This window comes from Nicotiana tomentosiformis, chromosome 6 (assembly GCF_000390325.3).
Source record: "Nicotiana tomentosiformis chromosome 6, ASM39032v3, whole genome shotgun sequence".
In the NCBI taxonomy this organism is placed as follows: domain Eukaryota; kingdom Viridiplantae; phylum Streptophyta; class Magnoliopsida; order Solanales; family Solanaceae; genus Nicotiana; species Nicotiana tomentosiformis.
Genome location: NC_090817.1, coordinates 126,151,270 through 126,170,809, shown reverse-complemented (window position 1 = coordinate 126,170,809; position 19,540 = coordinate 126,151,270). Strand labels below are relative to the sequence as shown.

Here is a 19,540-nt window from a genome sequence, read left to right as displayed (position 1 = left end):
TGTGTCTGGTTGTTTTGGCGTGATAGCAAGCTACTACTGACCAAGACTAAACTGAAACCGCGTAAACTAAGATTAACATTATAGTAGTATATAGTAGTAGTAGCAGCCTTATATGTCGTCGTCTTAGGATTTGTAATTGAGCTTGCTCGGAACTTTCACCATACTAAATTTATCAGCTCCCTCTGCCTTAGACAAACTATGGATACACAAGTAGGTGTGATTGGGGAATAAGTACCAGACAAAGTTCAACCAAATGAATTTAGTCACTATGTTCAGTTAGTTTTGATTTGGTCAAACGAGGAAGCTTACTAGCTCTGAAAGTCCTCTCTCTCAATAACCAAACGAAATATCTTCAACTTTTCCTTCTTTCAACTTATATTTGACTTTTCTTTCTACAATTATTGGGTTTTGGTCTAATTATAGTAGTTAAGGAATTTACTGGTCGAAGAGTAAGAAGTTTCGTGATACTGAAGCCCACCCATTTGAGAGAGCTTAAACACATCTTTGATAGAGCTTTAGCTTTGAAAGGTGGTTGCTTGCACAAGCACAACTGCTTTCCCAACTCTCGGACTAACCGAGTTTTCAAAATGCAAAATTCACGATGCCACTTCCTAATTTTTTTTTGTTCAATTTGTCTCCATCATTAGCTTTTGCCGATACATAATGCCAATAAGTGGTAAAGATGAAACTAGTGTTGTAAAGCAGGTGGATGTAGGCATAATTCTTGATATGGAAACAAATGTGGCAAAAGTAATGCACACATGTATCTTGCTAGCTCTTGAAGATTACCATGCCGCTAATCGCAGTGCCATTCGGATAGTCCCTCACTTCAGGGATTCCAAGAAAGATGACGTTGAAGCAGCATCCGCTGGTAAATTCAGCTCTATGATTTACTTCTATCAAACTAGCTCATCTCTACTCGCTTTGTTCATGACATACTTTGGTAGTTAGTACTCACTTCATCCCAATTTATATGATGATCTTTGATTAGGCACGAAATTTAAGATAACTTACTAAATACGTAAAGTATCGAAATTCGAAAGTATCCTTTTAAATGAGTGGTGGTGAGAGTTTCTCATGTTTTCTCATTTTAATTGTGTGGAGGTGAGGTCCCGACAAGTTATGTTAATAAGAGTATAGTGGGGATGCAAAGATTAAGTAGTTTCCACAAAAAAAGGTATCTTTGTTTTTTTTTTTTTTTTTTTGGGGGGGGGGGGGGGGGAATTCCTTTCCCTTTGGTTTTCCTATTTTGAAAGGGATGTTCAGACAATTTCTTATAGTTTGATTGTGTATGTGCAGCCATATACTTGCTAAAGGATGCCCAAGTACATGCTATCTTTGGGCCACAAATGTCTACGCAAACTGACTTTGTGATTGACATAGGGAAAAGAGCAAAAGTCCCTATCATTTCTCCAGCAGCAAGTCCTTTACTTACAGTCAAGGAAAATCCCTACTTCATCAGAGCAGCACTTCCTTCTTCCAGCCAGAACAAGGCCATTGCAACAATTATTAAGAGCTTTGAATGGAGGGAGGCTGTAGTCATCCACGAAGATAGCCTCTATGGGACCGGGATAGTTCCACATTTGACTGATGCCTTACTGGAAATCAGCACCTTAGTCTCCTATAGATGTGTTATTTCTCCTTCAGCCAATGATGATCAAATCCTCAAGGAGCTATACAAGTTGAATACAATGCAGACCAGGGTCTTTGTTGTACACTTGCGACCTTTTCTTGCCTCGCGCCTTTTCCTCAAGGCCAAAGAAGCCGGGATGATGAGCAGTGGATATGCATGGATCATAACGGATGTGCTAACGAGTCTTCTGGACTCGGTAGATCCTTCAGTGATTGAATCATCAATGCAAGGTCTTCTTGGTATAAAGCCTTATGTTCCAAGATCAAATGAGCTTAACAATTTCACCAAGAGATGGAAAAAGAGATTTCGTCAAGAGTATCCAAACATGGACCAAGTAGAACTCAATGTTTTCGGGCTATGGGCCTATGATAGCATTACCATCTTAGAAAAAGCAGTAGAGAAAGTGGGCACCACTGCCATCCCAGAATTCAAGAAACCAGACACTAGAGAGAACTTAACGGACTTAGAGGCACTTGGAACCTCAGAATTGGGATCTCTGCTCATCAACTTTATGCAAAACACAACGCTAAAAACCGGACTAAGTGGTGATTTCCGTATCATTGATCGAGAATTGCAGCCATTCCCATATCAGATTGTGAATATAATTGGAAAAGGAGAGAGAAGCGTTGGTTTCTGGACAGAGAAGGATGGAATTTCCTATAAACTGAGGATGAATGGTAAAACATCTAATAAGAGTAATAATAAGCAACTAGGGACCATCATTTGGCCCGGTGATTCTACTATTGTTCCAAGAGGCTGGGAGATTGCCACAAGTGGTAAGAAGTTAAGGGTTGGAATTCCTGTCAAAGGAGGGTTGGAGCAATTCATTAAAGTGGAAATAGATTCAACTGGTTTCTTTGCAGATGTCTTCGGCGAAGTCATCCAAACTTTGCCATATGCTCTCCCTTACGAACTTATTCCATTTCGAATACCAGATACCCACACTCTTCCAGACTATGATGATCCTGTTTACAAGTTCATTTTTAAGGTAATATATACTCCCGGTTCGTAGTAACCTCTTTGGTTGAATATCTTGCTCACATGCTCCTATTTGGGACCTTCTTATCTACTTTCTGCTTTTGTGACCAACCGTAATTAATGCCATAATCATTGTTTGCTTTAACCAGGAATATGATGCAGTTATAGGTGATGTGACCATTTTAGCTAACCGATCCGAGTATGTAGATTTCATACCTTTTACGGAGTCGGCTATTTCTGCAGTTGTGCCAGTACGGGATGATGAGAGGAAGAATGCGTGGATTTTCTTGAAACCTCTACAGAGCAAACTTTGGATAACAATTGGAGCATTTTTCGTCTTCATTGGTTTGGTGGTTTGGGTACTCGAACACCGTGTAAACAAAGAGTTTCGAGGACCCAAAGGCAAGCAAGTTGGGATGATATTCTGGTTTTCCTTCTCAACTCTCGTTTTTGCTCACAGTAAGTCTCTAACTCAAAGCAAGTTACATATGAAAGCTTTATATTCTCCTTGTTTCTTAACAGATCATATGGCTGGTTGCAGGAGAGAGGGTAACAAGCAACTTGACAAGATTTGTGGTGATTGTGTGGGTTTTCGTGGTTCTGGTGTTGACATCAAGTTATACAGCCAGCTTAACATCTATGTTAACGGTTCAACAACTACAACCTACTATAACAGACCTCAATGATCTCATCAAGAATGGAGAATATGTTGGGTACCAAGAAGGTTCCTTTGTCAAAGATATCTTGAAGCACATGAGATTTGATAGCGCCAAGCTTAGAAGCTATAGCAAATTGGAAGAGTATAATGATGCCCTCTCGAGAGGAAGTAATAATGGAGGTGTTGGTGCAATTGTTGATGAACTACCTTATCTCAGTCTCTTCCTCAACAAGTACTGCTGGAAGTATATTATGGTTGGTTCGACTTACAAGACTGCTGGCTTCGGATTCGTAAGATTTTCTCTGCATCATTTAATTGGAAAGGTTCCATAACTGAAGTTATACTACCAATGGTAGTTTACTTTATCTATTCCTGTATTCCACTCTTTTCTCCACAATTTCATGCAGGCGTTTCCAAAAGGATCTCCATTGGTACCTGACGTCTCAAGAGCAGCCTTAAGAAGGGAGGGGTTATGAATAACACAATACAGAACTGGTCTGGGAATGAAACAGATTGTCCAGAGAAGGATGGAATGCCTATAACATCTGATAGCCTCAAGCTAGATAGTTTTAAGGGCCTTTTCCTCATAGCTGGTTTATCAGCAAGTTCCGCTCTTCTCATATTCTTCCTCGTCTTTCTTTATCAGAACAGGGAAATCTTAGCCACTGATGATTCTATATGGCAAAAGCTTACTGCTATAGCAAAAGTCTTTGATGACGAGAAAGAGAAACCTAACTCTAAGTCAGAAAAGCCGGGTGAAGGCAATGAAAGCCAAAAGACTACACCATTCACAGCAAGTGCAGCTTCCCCTGAAATATTGCCCAACTTTCCATCGCAAAGCCCAGAAACCAGAATTGCATTGCCTCCAGATGAAGGGTTCTCTACAACAGAACCTGGAACTACACTTGAAGAAACCATTACAGAGGAGAATGAAGAGAGATGATACATATAACTGCCACTAAAATTATGTAACAGCCTAAGAGAGATCACATAGTGATGAACTAGCTTGAGAAAAACTCAACCAAATTGCACTATCATTTTGGCACTCCTGGCCATAATATTTGTATCGAGATTTTAGATGGATAAGCAAGATTTAAGAAGATATTTTTGCGCTCTTGGCAAGATTTTATGCGGATAAAAGCAAGATTTAGAGGAAGAGTAACAGCTATTTACTTTGAATGTCTTAAATAATTCAACTCCAAGTGGTTCATGAAAAGATAAATATTAGGTTTGCTAACTCACCACACTTAGCCAGCCTAGAATGGCTGGTTTGAAGTTATATGCAATCTGTTATGGTCGTGCATCAACATAATCCATCAAGCATCAAACTTATTTCCAAAGTATTGTACTGGAGTAATGAAGGAAAAGAGTTCAAACTTCCAACCATGATTTTTATGGTGGTGTTAGCATTCAAAATTAGAAGATTTATTTTTGAAAAGTATTATATAATGTAAGTCGTATTGGTATTATTTCATTAGTTTTAGATATTTAGTTCAAGCTCGTAGGAAATAAAGCATACAACAATTCTACTCTACCCTCTTCTTCCTTCTCACCCTTTTTGAAGACGGAGAAACGCTGCTTCGCTGACCCTGGCGGTTACTTTCGGTTATGTTCCGCAACAATCTTCAAAGGCTCAATGACTTATATTACACAGGTGAACATTGGGGTTGATGCATTATGACAACCCCATGGCCATTGGACAAGTTTCGTTAGAAAAACGGAAATAAGTTTCTTGACAACAGAAGCAGGTTCTAAAAATAAACATTATCTCAATTCTATCCAACAAGTATCAAGGTCTATCGGCTATATTATTAGCATATAAATGTTTTTATGCAAGCTCCAGCAGACGAGCACCGTATGTAATGCCAGGAAAGTACAAAATTCATTTGAGAGAAGAAATAAAGCCCGAGATCCAACCTTGTTCAGTTGGTCTCATTCTTCGGGAGAATCTGAGCGGATGGCTGTTTAAAAACCAGCAAAAATGTTTATCAGTAAGCGGAAAGCACAGCTTGCAATGGCATTAAGAGAAGAGAGCAAATAACATATATACAGGCCATATAACCCATCCTCCATGCCCCATACCCTCATCTAAAACATAAAAAAGAAACGTATGCAGAAATATGGAATTAATATTTTCAGAAGTGCATACAACACATGACAATGCAGACATGACATTTCTTAAAGATACAAAAGGAGACAAAAAGATAAATTCCTATTTACCATAATTCATTTGTTTTAGAAATTTTAACATGCGAGGAGAGTCACTCCAATTAAAGAGCATGTATAAACACAAATAGAAGCATCTATACATCAACCATATACATTAACAACAATCAGCAGTCGCCAGTCGCACGTGGTGTCATCATAATGATCCTCTGATTCTTTTTCTTTCTCTTAATGAGTCCAACTTCCATAATTTCAGTTAGACCTTGTACTATGAAAAGAGAACAAGAGAAGAAACACTTTTTGAAAAAGGGGAGAAAAGATGATATAAATTGCATAATTTAAGCATTTCATCTTGACATGTTGAGAATATAAATGTATAGGTATATGATGAAGTGGGTGAAACGATATCCCAATGCACACTCTACAGCAGTGATTAGAAGTGAGAAAAGAATATCTTTAGGGGGAATAAACAAGAAAGAGCAGAGAATTAGTAGGCAACCAGATGGACAATATTAAGCAAATGATCGACTCTAGACAACCACAATTTGGGGAATATTTGAAGGAAGTAAATGAGTTGACTGATTTCAGACTAAGCTTTTTAGAGAGGCAAACAGCACCATCTGAATATTCAAATAAGTGAGTCTCAGCATCGCAAAATCTGCGGAAGTGGATCTATGATTTGAACTTTATGGCTTAAAAAGCTACCAAAGGCCATTTGATTTACTAGGTTCAAAATCTATTATTTGTATTAATTTAGTAAATTTTCTAGCACTATACAAGATCTAAGCTAAAGCTATTGGGTTGAGATGATCACGTATTGATTACCCTACATCCACCCCTGAGTCTGCCAAGTTAATTATCAACCGTTCGAGGTTTAAGTGGATATGATATCCACATGCAAGTCAGAAGAGCAAAGATTTCACACTCCACCAAATAAAGAAACTGGAGTGGATAAACTATTACACTAATTTTAGTTTCAACTGGTTGGTTATCTCTCTCATCAAGCCAAAGAGCTTAATAAGAACATTTCGTGTCTAGGAGCTGAAAAACGATGGCCATTTTCTACTGATTCTAGCTAGGAATTCTCCTTTTATAATTAATAGAACGGTTAAGAGAACAACTCTTACAAAAATCTAACAGAATTAATAATATTAACAATAATCTCATTGCATTCTGCAATATGAACAGAAAACCCTAGATTCAGAAATGCCACCTACTAATCACACAAAAGAGACCGAAGATAGCCAATTTGCGAATTTTAATCCATTCACAAATCCTACCACTAAATGCCCGGTGATAAAAAAGAGGAATTATTGAAACATTAATACGAATTGATACACAAATAAGGAAACCAAAGATCTGAACTTTAAGCTTCTTAATTGAAAGGGAAAAAGTAAAAAAAAAAAAACAGAGAGATTGCTTACTGGGTTTCTGAGGCTTGCCATCGACCCATTTGGAGACGGAGTAGTGGACCTTCTCACGGGTCAGGGCTTCGGACTTGTAAGGCTCTTTAAGGCAGTTCCTAACCAGGTTAGCGCATAGGTTTGAGTATGTTATGTAAGTCATCCCCGCCGACCTCCAAAACGGCGCCGCTGCGTTTGAAGCCATTTCTCTGCTGCTCTCACGTTCTCTTTCTGAATCGCACTCTCTTTCTCTCTCGCTGTTTTTTGTAGTCACAGATGAAATGAGTACTCCGCTAAATAGATCAATTCAATTTATAACCAACTAATGTGATACTTTATTTATCCTCGTCGTTAATTTTTGTTTAAGTACACCCTTACCCTAACAAAGCTTAGGCTACAGGCAATATACTACAACAACAACATAACAACATGCTCAATATTATCATATACTGTAGGGTCTGAGCAATATGGGAAATATAATGTGTATATATACCTTACCTTACCTTATGAGCAGGGGTGACAAAATGGTTCAAAGAAAATAATTAACTACCCATTAAAAACGGATCAAATATGGATATGAACCATATTATCCATTTAAAAAGTGAATAACCAATGGATTAACATTGAATAATTAATGAGTTTAACTTTTACATTTGTAAAGCCTCAAATTGGGGATTTTTTAAGTTTGGAGAGTATGAATTCTCCCAAAATTGATCATATTCAAAAAGCCATGGATAATATGGTTACTCATATTATTCGTCGGTTAACCCGTTTTTTATCTGTACTAAATATGGGTCAGGTTGGGTAATTTATCTGTTTTTTCATTATCCGTTTTGACCCGTCTCATATCCGACCCGCCTATTTGCCACCCCTACTTGTGAGGATAGAGAGGTTGTTTCGAATAAACTTTCGGCTCAGGAGGCTACATGCAATATATAAGTGTAAATTTTGTTGCTTTGCAAATTTATATGAGGTATTTTGAATTGACACAAAAATTTAAAGGTAATTTGAGTTGACACAAATTTAAGAATTTTTTTTTTTTGAAACTTATGATTTTAAACTTATTTTAAGCTAGCGTTTGGATATAGATTTGGTTGAAACTTGAGAAAATGAGTTTTTAAAGATGTGACGAAAAATATTTTTTGAAAGTTGAAATTGTACTTGGACAAGCATTTTACTTGAAAAGAATTTGAACTTTTGTGAGTAGAAAAGTGCGAAAACTACTTTAGAGGAGTTGGGATTTGAAATTTTTTTCAAAATCTGTAAAAAAAAAAAAAAAAAAAAAAGATTAAAATTTATAAACAAACAGATATTTAAAAATAAAATTAAAAAAAAAACTCCCAAATTTATGACCAAACCGGAGCTAATTATCTTCTAAATTTGTTAAGTTTCAACCCTTGATTAAAAAACTCCAAGTTAAAAATGTAATTTAATTTTCTTGATATACTAAAAATAATTACTCGATTTTTCTTCAACTCTAAAAATTACTCCAATGCAATGGTTTTCACGGCTGCACCTTGTGCCTTCACAATGCAGTATCCTCAGGCAGCAGCTGCCCCGGAGAGGGCGTGCGCCCATAACCTCGTGGTCCGGCGATCAATTTGCTTCTCCACCAAAATAATCATTTCGGGGGGTCGACAGCTAGCCTTCAATTTCAATTTCAAATCCACAAAGTTCAGCTCAGCACTTCCGTCCAGCGGTTTGAGGTCTATGTCAATATCGCGTCCGGCAAACCACACTGTTGTACGAGCAAGTTCGACATCTTCGTCGTCGTCATCTTCATTCTCCAGCTCATCCTCACCGTGGGATGAAAAACCTTACCAAGTTTTATCGAATGGCAAGATAGTCTACTTGGACGAACAGGATGTTGTCACATTCCTTGACCCTCCCAAAGAGCTTATTCCTTTAGACCCTTCTTCTTATAATCCCGCTTCTTATCTTTGGTATATCTCTATTACTGACTTGCTTCATTAGTTAATTTTGATGCATTACAGTTCAATTCCCCAAAAAAGGCCTAAACAATTATTTATAGAAAGAGTAAGGTTAACTTTGGTCACGAATTTCTTTACTCTCAGCATTTCTCATTATTATGTGTTGTTGTGGTTAGGAAGAAAATTGGGGATATTCCCGACGAAAGGCGGCACAGGCTATTATCCTTGCTTAACCCAAGGTTTGTCTGTTACTTGATCTGCTTTCTTCTCTTGCTATTATGAGTTGTGCTTCATGAAGCAGAGAATGCTCCCTATATGACCATTTATGATGTGTTTGAGTGAGCATGGAGTTTAATAGGATAATTTGACTTTATGACTATTCCTACTATATTGGTAAGACCAGATGATAATGTTAAATTCATTGGTGCGAAATCAGTGTCGTTAGCAAAATTACCTTCACGCTAAATTTGAATTATTTAAAATGAATTTGAAATCTTCAAACAAGTTAAACTTTATTTTATGAACACTTGAGTATAGGAAGTATATTTTAACTGTTGAAATTGGAGGAAGTGCTGGGCTTTTATGTATTCGTGGTTGTTAGACATCTTAAGATAGTTCTCCCCCTAATCATCAGCTATCTAAAACCCTCAGGCCGTCCTTTTGCTTTGTTATCTATGAGCTATTACAAATTTGTGACATAAACTTGCTTGTGTGAATTTTATTATCTTGCGGAGTCTCATGGTATAATTGCTTAAGGTGAGGGGAGAATCTATGGGTATAAGACAAAGCATGATTATCTCCCCCTTTCCCTCCAAGAAAGCTTGCTATGTTCATCACATATAATTGCATCTCCAGCTTTAAGCAATTTGTGCCTCTTTTAAAAATAGCACATCCTATGTGCGCTTAGCTTATGCAACATAACATATCACACAATTGATAGTGTTACAATTTTCTCATATTTTTAGTTGAACTTCAAGCAGGTTGATATCACAAGCTTGGGAGATTGCTGGCACACGGTACAATAATTCAAAGCTGGTACAGAAAAGTGCATCTAGCTTGCTAGCAATCGGAGATACTGAAACAGTTGCTGAATTTTGGAAGTGCCGGACGAGTGGAGGTTACTCATCTTGATTTTGTCATTTCATGATCCAAATTGTTCTCTTTTCTGATTTATGCTTCTAATAGTACTGGACTATGATAAAAAAAATTGTCCAAGTTTAGCCAACATTGGTGATCTGATCTTTATTCTATTTTGCCCTTACCATCTGAAGTTTCAAGAAAATTAGACGAGAAATTTAGATGATACTGGATTTTAAAGTCACCTGTACTCAGAAGGAGTTTGATGTTAATTCATACCCATCTGTACGCATGTTTGATTGTGGGTGAGGTAGGGTAGTCACGGAGGGAGAGTTTGATGGTTGTGCCATATGATCTTTAGGTCCTTAGTGCAGCCTGTCCTACTTTTCTTACGTGACATGTTTTCTATCCGTTAGTAACATACCAGTGTTTCTGTTGTTTTCAATTCAATATTCAGATAATGATTTAAGATACTGCAAATATGAACAGGGCCACTGCAGATTGCCTGGTTAAACTTCTTCAAAAAGGTTATTCCCCTTAACTGGTGTCTTTTGGACCGATTTTCAGAGGCATTCAACTCTGGTAATTTGGTGCTAATACGCGAGTTCTTTAAGACTTTAACTAATTTTTATTCCAGGTTGTATTTCGCACCGGTGATGGGAGGGCATACGGGCGACTCATTAGTAAGTTCATTAAGAGCTATCTTCAGCTATATGCCAACACATTATGTCGATCTTTTTTTTTTTTTTTTAAAAATGTAAAGAAGATAGTTGTTTGTTTCAATCCTGTTGCAGTTTGTTACTTGTCTATTTATAAATGAGTATTATGCTAGCTTGGAAATGTTGCTTTATTATTATTACAAAGACAACAATCTCAGATATATGATGTATGTCTGATAATGGTCAGGAACAATATTTAAGAATCAGGCAACATATGTTAAGCAGCTTATTAGGTTCCACACTTACCACTGATTAACTTATGATATGCTTACTGCTCAATCGATTGCTTGTCTACATTTTCCTAACCAATCATCCACATTATGCAGGCGAATCAGTTTTCTCTGGGCTCTCAAATTCATTTTATCCTCTGTACTTTACTGTTAGTGAACTCAAAGAAGTGATGTCAACAGAACAGCCTTGTGATTTAGCATATGAATTCAAAGATGGACTCTTGGATCTCCCAGATTTTCCTCATGGTTTCCCTAAGCCAGGTGAGAGTTATTGCATCAGATATCTTGTTAAACAGGGATAGAGAGCTTCTTGTGCAAATCTCGCATTGCCCATATGCAATTTGTGCTTTGTGGTTAATTTCTTACACTTCAGTGACCTATCTACCCTAACCACTCTTGAACAATTGTTGCTTTACATGTCTTGAAATACCAGTTTTGGTAGTGAGTCTTATAGTTGTTTGAATTTCTATTTTCCTTTCTATTGCCAAGTTGACTAGCTCAAAACCTTCTCTAGCCGGTTCACATGGAAAATTTTATGGACCCTATGAGAGCCCACTATGTTCTGTATGGCACGAATTGTACAAATAAAAATGTTATGCATGAAGTTTCTGCTTAGGTCAACCTTTAGACACCTTTAAATGCTTTTCTTGCTTTCGAAGTCATATCTGACTCTCAGCTGCCAAATCTTCTAGTTCTTCTGTTTCTCTTCCAATTTCCATGGAAAATAAAAGGTTTGGGTTGGGGGAGGGGGGGAGTGGGGGAGGACTGGGGCAATGCTGGTAGATTTATTCCTCGATTAGGTTGATATTATAAACATTGCTAGTAAAGAAATACCACGTCATGGATCCTCTTCCTTGGCAATGATATAGTGTAGGCGAGTTTTCTTTGTTGTTTCTTTTAGTGCAGTTGAATTACTTACCTAATTAAGGTGTTTTAACATCTCAGCTGAGCATCCATGGCCCTTTAACGATGAGATTGTCATATACGTACGCCATGTGGGGCCAGGAGTGATGGTAGGGCAAGCCTGGCAAGAAGGAAAAGCGTTGCAACAGGTGCCTAAGAAGCTATGCGGTGAAATCTTGATGGTGAAAGAGTATTTATCTTCTCAGCCACAATCAAGCTAGTTATGCACTGTTTTTTGTGTCAACTCTTTATTCTCTGTTGTTTCTGTGACCAGAAGGTGCAGCTTTGTACAATAGGTTCAACTGAACTCAATAGTTCCGACGCCTAACATAAAATTCTAAAGGTTGAATTCAAAAAATTTAATTTCTAGACGCTGACCAACTTTCGGGCTGTAATTTTCAAGTGTACATGTCGTTCCTTCTAAGCTCTTTTTCTTGTTGTTCCAACTTTTAAGGACACTAGTACTTTGTTTAAGTTTTATTTATGAAATTGTATCTATTCTTTCTAAAAATATCTTAGGGCTATGCATAATATGGTAAATACCGAAATACCGTACCAAAACCGAAAATTTTGGTATTTGGTATTCGATATTTCGGTATTTGATATGGTATTTGGTTTATATTTTTTAAAAATTTGGTATTAGGTATGGTATTTGATATTTAATTTTTTTTACCGAAATACTGATTCCATACTGAAATATATACTAAGTTATGCATTACAGATATTATTGATTATAAAATACTATAAGTTACACAATACTTTTCTTTGGCTTACATGTTGAGGTCGGCTACGTAATGTTTCTATGATTTCAAGGTGTTTCTCACTTCATTACTCGTTTATTTTTGTTGCATCAGTTGCACTAATCTTTATTGTATTCTTTAAGTTCAACAAATAACTCTAAGCAAGTAATAAGATATTTCCAAAGATCAAGTTATTCCTTTATGTACCTTTTTTCTCCTGGTTGATACTAGGATTGTTTAAAATCGAACCGTAAAAGTGGCTTATTGGTATCGGGTTATCGGACTAACAGTTGGTGAATGGATTGAAGTTTTATAATTAATGGTTTATCGGTTCGGGGCGAATTACTCAATTTTCTTATCGGATAAATCGTAACCCATTAAAAATTATTATATTTAAAATTTTACCTCTATGAATATAAAGTATCCTTTCCACTATTTGAAAACCTAATTTTTTATTTACCTAAATTTTAGCAGCAAACATTCTCTATTTCTCTCTAACAATTCTTAGGAAATAACGACACCGGTCAGACTTACAATGAAACACCTTTTTAGCAGCCTAAGCTTCAACGTCATCATAACTTGTTTTGGGGTAGGACTAGGCAGATCTTGATAGTTCTTGATATCCTGAATTTATGTTAACTGAACTTCTATGATTGATTAAGAATCCCTATTTTGTATTTTAGCTTGCTTATTGTAAAAGAATTAAAGAAGAAGAAATTGCTATTAACAATGAGAGCTTCATCAGCCTAATAGAGTGTGATTGTGATTGGATCATCTATCTATTGTTTACTGTCTTGCTTACTTATGTAGTTTTTATTGTCTATTTGATTTAGCCGATAAACTGCTCGATAAATGTCTGTTAATCGCTAACTCGATATCAATCTGCCCAATATCTTATCGGATGGCTAGCGGATTAGTACATTTACAAGTCGATAACCTATAAGCCAATCCGTTAAGCGTAAATATTCGCCTAATTCGTCTGATAAACAACTCTAGTTGATACTTGATGGTTTTGGATAAAGATTTTGTCAATAGTCACGTGAGACTAGAACATTTTCAGATTTGTATTTATCAGTACTTTAATTAAGAATATTACAATTAGTATGCAAGTCAACATAATTAGGTATGGTATTGATATAGTATTTTAAGAAATTGAATATCAAAAATACCAAATCGAAAATATCGAAATATCGTAACGTACCGACCGATGAACACCCATAGTCCCAGTAGTTTTAATATAGGAAATACAACGAAAAAACTCGCAAACGTTTTAAAGAGAAGAAAAAGAAAGAAGGAAAGATACCGTGGAGTAGAATCAAAGGAGTATATAACAAGAATTATAGTTGAATCTACTAGTATTGGTAATTTGAGGTGGATTTTATTGATTTTGGAAAAATAATTGAACGGGTAAGGTTAAGATAAGGAAAAGGCTTCAAGTAACCTTTTTAAGAAAGATTTTTACCATAATTAGAAGAACAAATATCATATAATTATGTGCTATAACTAGAAGATTTCCCCCCCACACATTATAGACTAAAATGAAAAAAGAAAGAGTGAGTAAAAGAAACTTGTGTAATTAATCAATCAAAAAGCAATAGTTATGGCAGTGAAGGTAGAGTAGAGTGCACGCACCAAACCGAAAGACGAAAAAAGTCATATCCCAAAAAGGCCGAAAGGCAACGGCAGGCAAGACCAAATGTCATTATCCATTCTGCATTTACATTAATTCTTAGCGTCTCAGGTTAAGTCTTACGGCTTGTTCCGATGTTTCTTAGGTATCGTTTCATAATATATTATATAATATTTTATTGTATTATATTATTTTAATATATATAATATTTGGATAGATTGTACTGTTTGTCGTCGTTTCATAATGTCATGCACCAACAATATGAAGAATAAATTTGTAATATTATAAAGAAAAAGAAAAGTACGAGGTAATATTATTATATAAAAAATAGGATAAAGGATAAAATAGGCCTATTTAATAATAAAAGAAGGCAAGATGAGAGAAAAAAATAAAAAAATGACGCAACCGCACCAAATCGATCGTTCTATAAAGTAATATTTTTCGTAGTTACGTAACGATGACTTTAAACGTAAAATTAAAGTAATAATCAAAAATCACTTTTGCTAAGAATGTGGGATTTTCTAACATGAATAATCAAGATCCACAGATATTTAATAGGAATACCAAACACCTAGTGATCCAGCTGAACCTTCAATTGTTTTTTTGTTAAGAGGTTAAAGGGTGGAGGCATGTTCCGATGACACCAAAATGATGAAGTGTTGTGTGGAGTGATTTTACGGTGCGCCTCACATAACTGGCATTAGTTGTGTGAGATTTTCTTTTATCTCATACATTTGTGTACGCATATCTAACCTATACATTTTTATCATGCATGGTGTTAATATTTAAATAAATTGAGAAAAAATTTGTATTAATTAAACTTAGTAAGTTTAAGTAATAATGGTGTGTAGAAATTTACAGTAATTGTGAATCTTAAATTACTAGAGCAAATGGATCTAATATTTATATAAATTTAAATATCTTTATTAATCTACAAAATAAAGTGAACATACTTAAAAATAAAATAAAAATACTATAGGATCCATTTGTCCATAGATTTTTTTCTTTTCCCGGAATTTTATTAAAAAATATGTTTGTCCCTAAAATTGTGCAAATTTTTGGAGAATTTTTGAAAATGAATTTTTCAAAAATCAAGAGATGGTTTTGACCACTTTTTCAATTTTTTCGGAAAAAACTTTTTTCCCCGCACAAAATTAGAATATTTTTTCAAGTGAAATACATGTCCAAACATAATTTCAAATTTTAAATACTATTTTTTAGCTAAATTTCAAATACTACTCTTTTTCAAAAATTATAATTTTTATGTCCAAACGCCTACTAAAAATCACAGCTATTTTAATTAAAGTATTTAAAAGCTTAACAAAATTACCTGTCCAAGAAAGGCAATAACAGAATAGTAGGATAGCCGAAATTGCAGGATTATACATTTTATGATCAGATGGGGCCCATTTTGGGGTCGAAGTCCTCAATAAATCGTGACCGTACTGATTTTCTTTTTTTCCATTTACATAATATATGCTCAAAATTTTGTGAAAAAACACAAAAAGAAAAAGAAAAAGGAAATTTTGGGGACGATAAAGGCGTTGGGTTTAGGCGCTGAATCGTTTTTAAAAGAAGTGTCGGTGGCATAAAATTTTAAAAATAAATTTGTGTAAGAGCCACTCTGTCCCTGTACTGACTTATTAATTCCGGACTCGGCCCTAATTAGTCCAAGTTATACAATTGCTGCTAATTCTACTTTATTACCAAAATTAGTGACTTTGTCCCGCCGGATATTTTGCTTGTAAAGCATTCATTTATATACATAAAAAACCCCGTAATCCTCATCAAATTCCACTGTAAGTAGCTGCTCCAAGTTCGAAGCAACCGCAGCTCCTCACTCTCCTTTTACCTTGCCTTAGAGTAGTGACAGCCTACTTTCCAGTTCTTGCATTTTTAGTTCATTAGTGAACAGAGTGTGTGAAAAAATTGGCTGTTGGGTTTGCCTTTAACCATTCGAATTGCGTAGAGGATTGTGGATCTAGTGAGAAATGGGGGTGGATCCGAGACAAATGGTGGCTGGTGTACTTACAGTAACTATGTTCGTAATGCTTGGCAACATGATCAAGAATGACCACTTTGATTCCCTTCCTGTAATTTCTTTACCACTTTCTTACTACTGTAAATTTTGATTTAATTTGCTGTAATCAACTTGTTTTAAGACGCTCAACCATATATCATAATATATTCTAGTTTTTTCTATCAACATAAATCTTTCATCAGCTTCTAGCTTTGGCAGTTGCAGCAAACTTTCACGGCCATTACTAAGAAGACTTTACAGTTTGTTTTTGGCTTAGCCTTAGCTAAAAATGTTTATCTCGTAAGATCCTATTAGATTATGCCAAAAATAAAAATGCGAACAGATAAACTAGTGTCCATAATGTCAACATTCAATTATGTGATATTCTTTGTTTAATTTTTTGATTTGGTTTGATCCTTTTTGTTTCGATTAAGGTGGACTCTGATACATCTATCCATAGTATCAGTAAGCAGAGTATTGGAAATGGCCCTTGGAAACAGGACGGCGAATCCCTAAAGCCTTGTTGGACTAAACCAGTTCTCCGTGAGTGATTTAATAACCTTGAGTTATTAAAGTTTTATCTTTTAATATTACCTTAATTTTCTTCTATTGGAAACAGCCTCTCTAATATTATCTTAATTTTCTGCATATGCACTATCCTCCCAGACCACACTTGTGGGAATATAGTGGGTTTGTTGTTGTTGTAATTTCTTATATAGCTTATTCTATGATGTTTTCTAACAGAAGAAGCTGACCAATCACAAGGGTTTGTTACCTTTTCACTCACTAATGGTCCTGAATATCATGTTTCTCAGGTATCTTACTAGCGTAACATCTTGAGTTTTTCATATTAAACAGCAGTATGTAGGTGGATTGCTATCAGTAATTTACTTAATGAAATAATTGCAAACACTAGGTTCTATCTTATAGACAAGCATTTGTTTGCTGCATATGGTACCTACAAATTTGCTTTTGATGTTATTGGCTATACAGGATTTACTAATGTTTAACTAGCTGTTAAAGTGGACAAAATCACATGGAACATCCATTTTCTTTCCTTTTTTTTTTTTTTACACTTGAGTCCCTTTTTTTTGTCTTTACTCATGGGTTTTTATAATCGTCTGAGATTACTTGTCTAACCTAAATTTTCAGTTGGTCTGTTTGCTTCTGATATGGTCACATTCATCATAATAATCATATGCATGGCCTACACTCCAGCTTTCAGAACATACAAATATTTCCATCGGGTCATGTGAATTACAGTTGTTTCTGCTGTGTAGGAGTGCTAAGCAGCATAGTTACTTTGATGGGTGTCTTTTATCCATATTTGTTGTTTATTCTTCTTGGTTGAGTGTGGTTTATCATAGTGACTACAGTTTCTCTCTTCAATAACATCTGGTTATGCCAACCGTGCAGTGGATAAGGGTTGGATGGGATAGGAATTGAACTCTAAGCCGCTACTTGATTATTGTTGTATTGTTTGTTTCATGGTTATTGCTCTATTAACATGGAGGAATCAAACATTAATCTGGCATTTTCTTATATTACATCATTTATTTCACCTTGTTTATGCTGTCAGCAAAGTGCAGATTCTTATAATGTTTACAGGATGAGTTAAGGCTTAAACTGAGTTGTGTCTATGTTTGCCTTCTCTTCTATTGTCTGTTCTGTGTGGCAACTGGCATATGCAGATTGCTGATGCAGTGATAGTAGCAAGATATCTGCGTGCAATTCTTGTAATCCCAGACATCAGAGGAAGCAAACCTGGGGATAAGAGGTCGGTGTTCTCAATGCTGTTTCCCCTATCTTCTCAGTCTTGCAATGTTCTAGTGCTTGTTTCAAATGAGAATTAATTAAGGAATTTATTGCGTATTTCTTTTAACATTCGAGGTTGCTTAATGTATTCTTTGAAAAGCTCTGTCGAAACCTAAGGCTTTCAGTATTGCTGGGTCACCTGTGAATTTCATCGTTTTCTAGTTCTCGTATCATCCAGGTCCACACTTTATAGTTACCCAAAGTTTGAAGATTCATAAAGGGTTTTTGTGACATTCAGGAACTTTGATGACATCTATGATGTTGAACACTTTGTGAGAAGCCTCGATGGGGTTGTCAAAGTAGCATCAACTCAGCCTACTGAAGTCTCAGCAAGAAATCTTGCTGTGGTGAAGGTTCCAAATAGAGTTTCTGAAGATTATGTTGCTGAAAATATTGAGCCAGTTTTCAAATCTAAGGGGAACATAAGGCTGACAACATACTTTCCTTCGGTAAACATGAAAAAAATGAAAGAGAAGAGCAATATCGAGTCAATTGCATGTATGGCGATGTTTGAAACTCTAGAGCTTCAACCAGAAGTTAATGAAGTAGTTGAGTCCATGGTGGAGCGCTTAAGAACTTTGAGCGCAAAGTCAAAAGGACAGTTCATTGCAGTGGATCTGAGGGTTGATATACTGGAGAGAAAGAGTTGCCAAGGAAACAGTGCTCTTAAATCAAAGAGCTGCTATGGTCCAGAGGAGATAGGTGTGTTCTTGAGAAAAGTTGGTTTCAACACGGATACGACTCTATATCTGACTCAATCAAGGTGGGATAGCAGCCTTGATGCATTGAAGAATCTCTTTCCTAAAACGTATACAAAGGTCCGGTTTCTTTCCTATTGTATTTACTGTTTCACGGTTTACTTCTTTATATTTTGCCTCACTCTCATAGACTTTAGATTATGGTAAGTGTTTTCGTTCAATATTTTTTTTTTCTTACTACGACGAAAATACAACTGCAGGAAAGCATAATGCCCATTGACAAAAAGGCAAAATTTCTTGACTCAGAGTCTACTGAACTGGAGAAAGTAATCGACTTTTACATGTGTTCTGAGAGTGATGTTTTCGTACCAGCCATCTCAGGCCTCTTTTATGCCAATGTGGCTGGTAAGAGAATCGCTTCTGGAAAGACACAGATACTTGTTCCAGCTGATATTCCTGGCTCTTCTGCTGCTTTAACAGATTACATATCTCATTATGTCACAAAAAAGAACCACTTCTCCTATTCATGTTTCTGCTAGCTCGCTGTTAAGAAAGGTTGAGAATGCAGATGTTGATATTGGCTTTATTCATTGCGCGTTTATTTGTAAGACACGCAGATTTGGTTAATAGAATTAGGCCAAACCATTAGTAGAGGTCTTGGTGGAAAAGGTCAGGCCCCAAACAGTCGAATGTTGTTGAATTTACAATTTGTAGAACAGATGTTTTACATGTTCAGTATAGTTGTTTCGAACAAGACTCGTGGCGCGTCAAGTTTTGTTATGATTGCTGTCAACTCCATTCCAATCAATGGAGTATTCGCTTCTATATATTGCAGTTAGATAGACTATGACCCTCAATAGGCGTCATGTACTATGGACAAGCTCCAATGCCTATCTCAAATCTTCGGTCTTCTCCAGTACTACAGTTTCCAGTTATTAT

General features: G+C 35.9%; 3 protein-coding genes and 1 pseudogene across 3 annotated transcripts; 3 read left to right on the top strand and 1 right to left on the bottom strand.

Moving 5' to 3' along the window:
* Positions 1-136: 136 nt before the first annotated feature.
* Positions 137-4,385, top strand: LOC104084882 (glutamate receptor 2.8-like; annotated as a pseudogene).
* A 672-nt stretch (positions 4,386-5,057) lies between these two features.
* LOC104084881 (ATP synthase subunit epsilon, mitochondrial-like) lies at positions 5,058-7,145 on the bottom strand. Its single transcript, XM_009588837.4, has 2 exons — positions 6,860-7,145; positions 5,058-5,230 (listed from the first exon to the last, which is right to left on the bottom strand). Exons 1-2 carry the CDS (start codon positions 7,041-7,043, stop codon positions 5,202-5,204), a joined length of 213 nt encoding a protein of 70 aa, XP_009587132.1. The 5' UTR covers positions 7,044-7,145; the 3' UTR covers positions 5,058-5,201.
* A 1,067-nt stretch (positions 7,146-8,212) lies between these two features.
* On the top strand, positions 8,213-12,067 carry LOC104084883 (uncharacterized). The gene is made up of 7 exons (XM_009588838.4): positions 8,213-8,781; positions 8,946-9,008; positions 9,750-9,886; positions 10,336-10,373; positions 10,484-10,529; positions 10,892-11,056; positions 11,741-12,067. The coding sequence occupies exons 1-7, from the start codon at positions 8,336-8,338 to the stop codon at positions 11,917-11,919; spliced, it is 1,074 nt and encodes a 357-aa protein (XP_009587133.1). The 5' UTR covers positions 8,213-8,335; the 3' UTR covers positions 11,920-12,067.
* A 3,635-nt stretch (positions 12,068-15,702) lies between these two features.
* Positions 15,703-19,355, top strand: LOC104084884 (protein MANNAN SYNTHESIS-RELATED 1-like). Its single transcript, XM_070177783.1, has 6 exons — positions 15,703-16,161; positions 16,523-16,631; positions 16,833-16,903; positions 17,780-17,865; positions 18,142-18,721; positions 18,862-19,355. Exons 1-6 carry the CDS (start codon positions 16,060-16,062, stop codon positions 19,138-19,140), a joined length of 1,227 nt encoding a protein of 408 aa, XP_070033884.1. The 5' UTR covers positions 15,703-16,059; the 3' UTR covers positions 19,141-19,355.
* Positions 19,356-19,540: the final 185 nt, after the last annotated feature.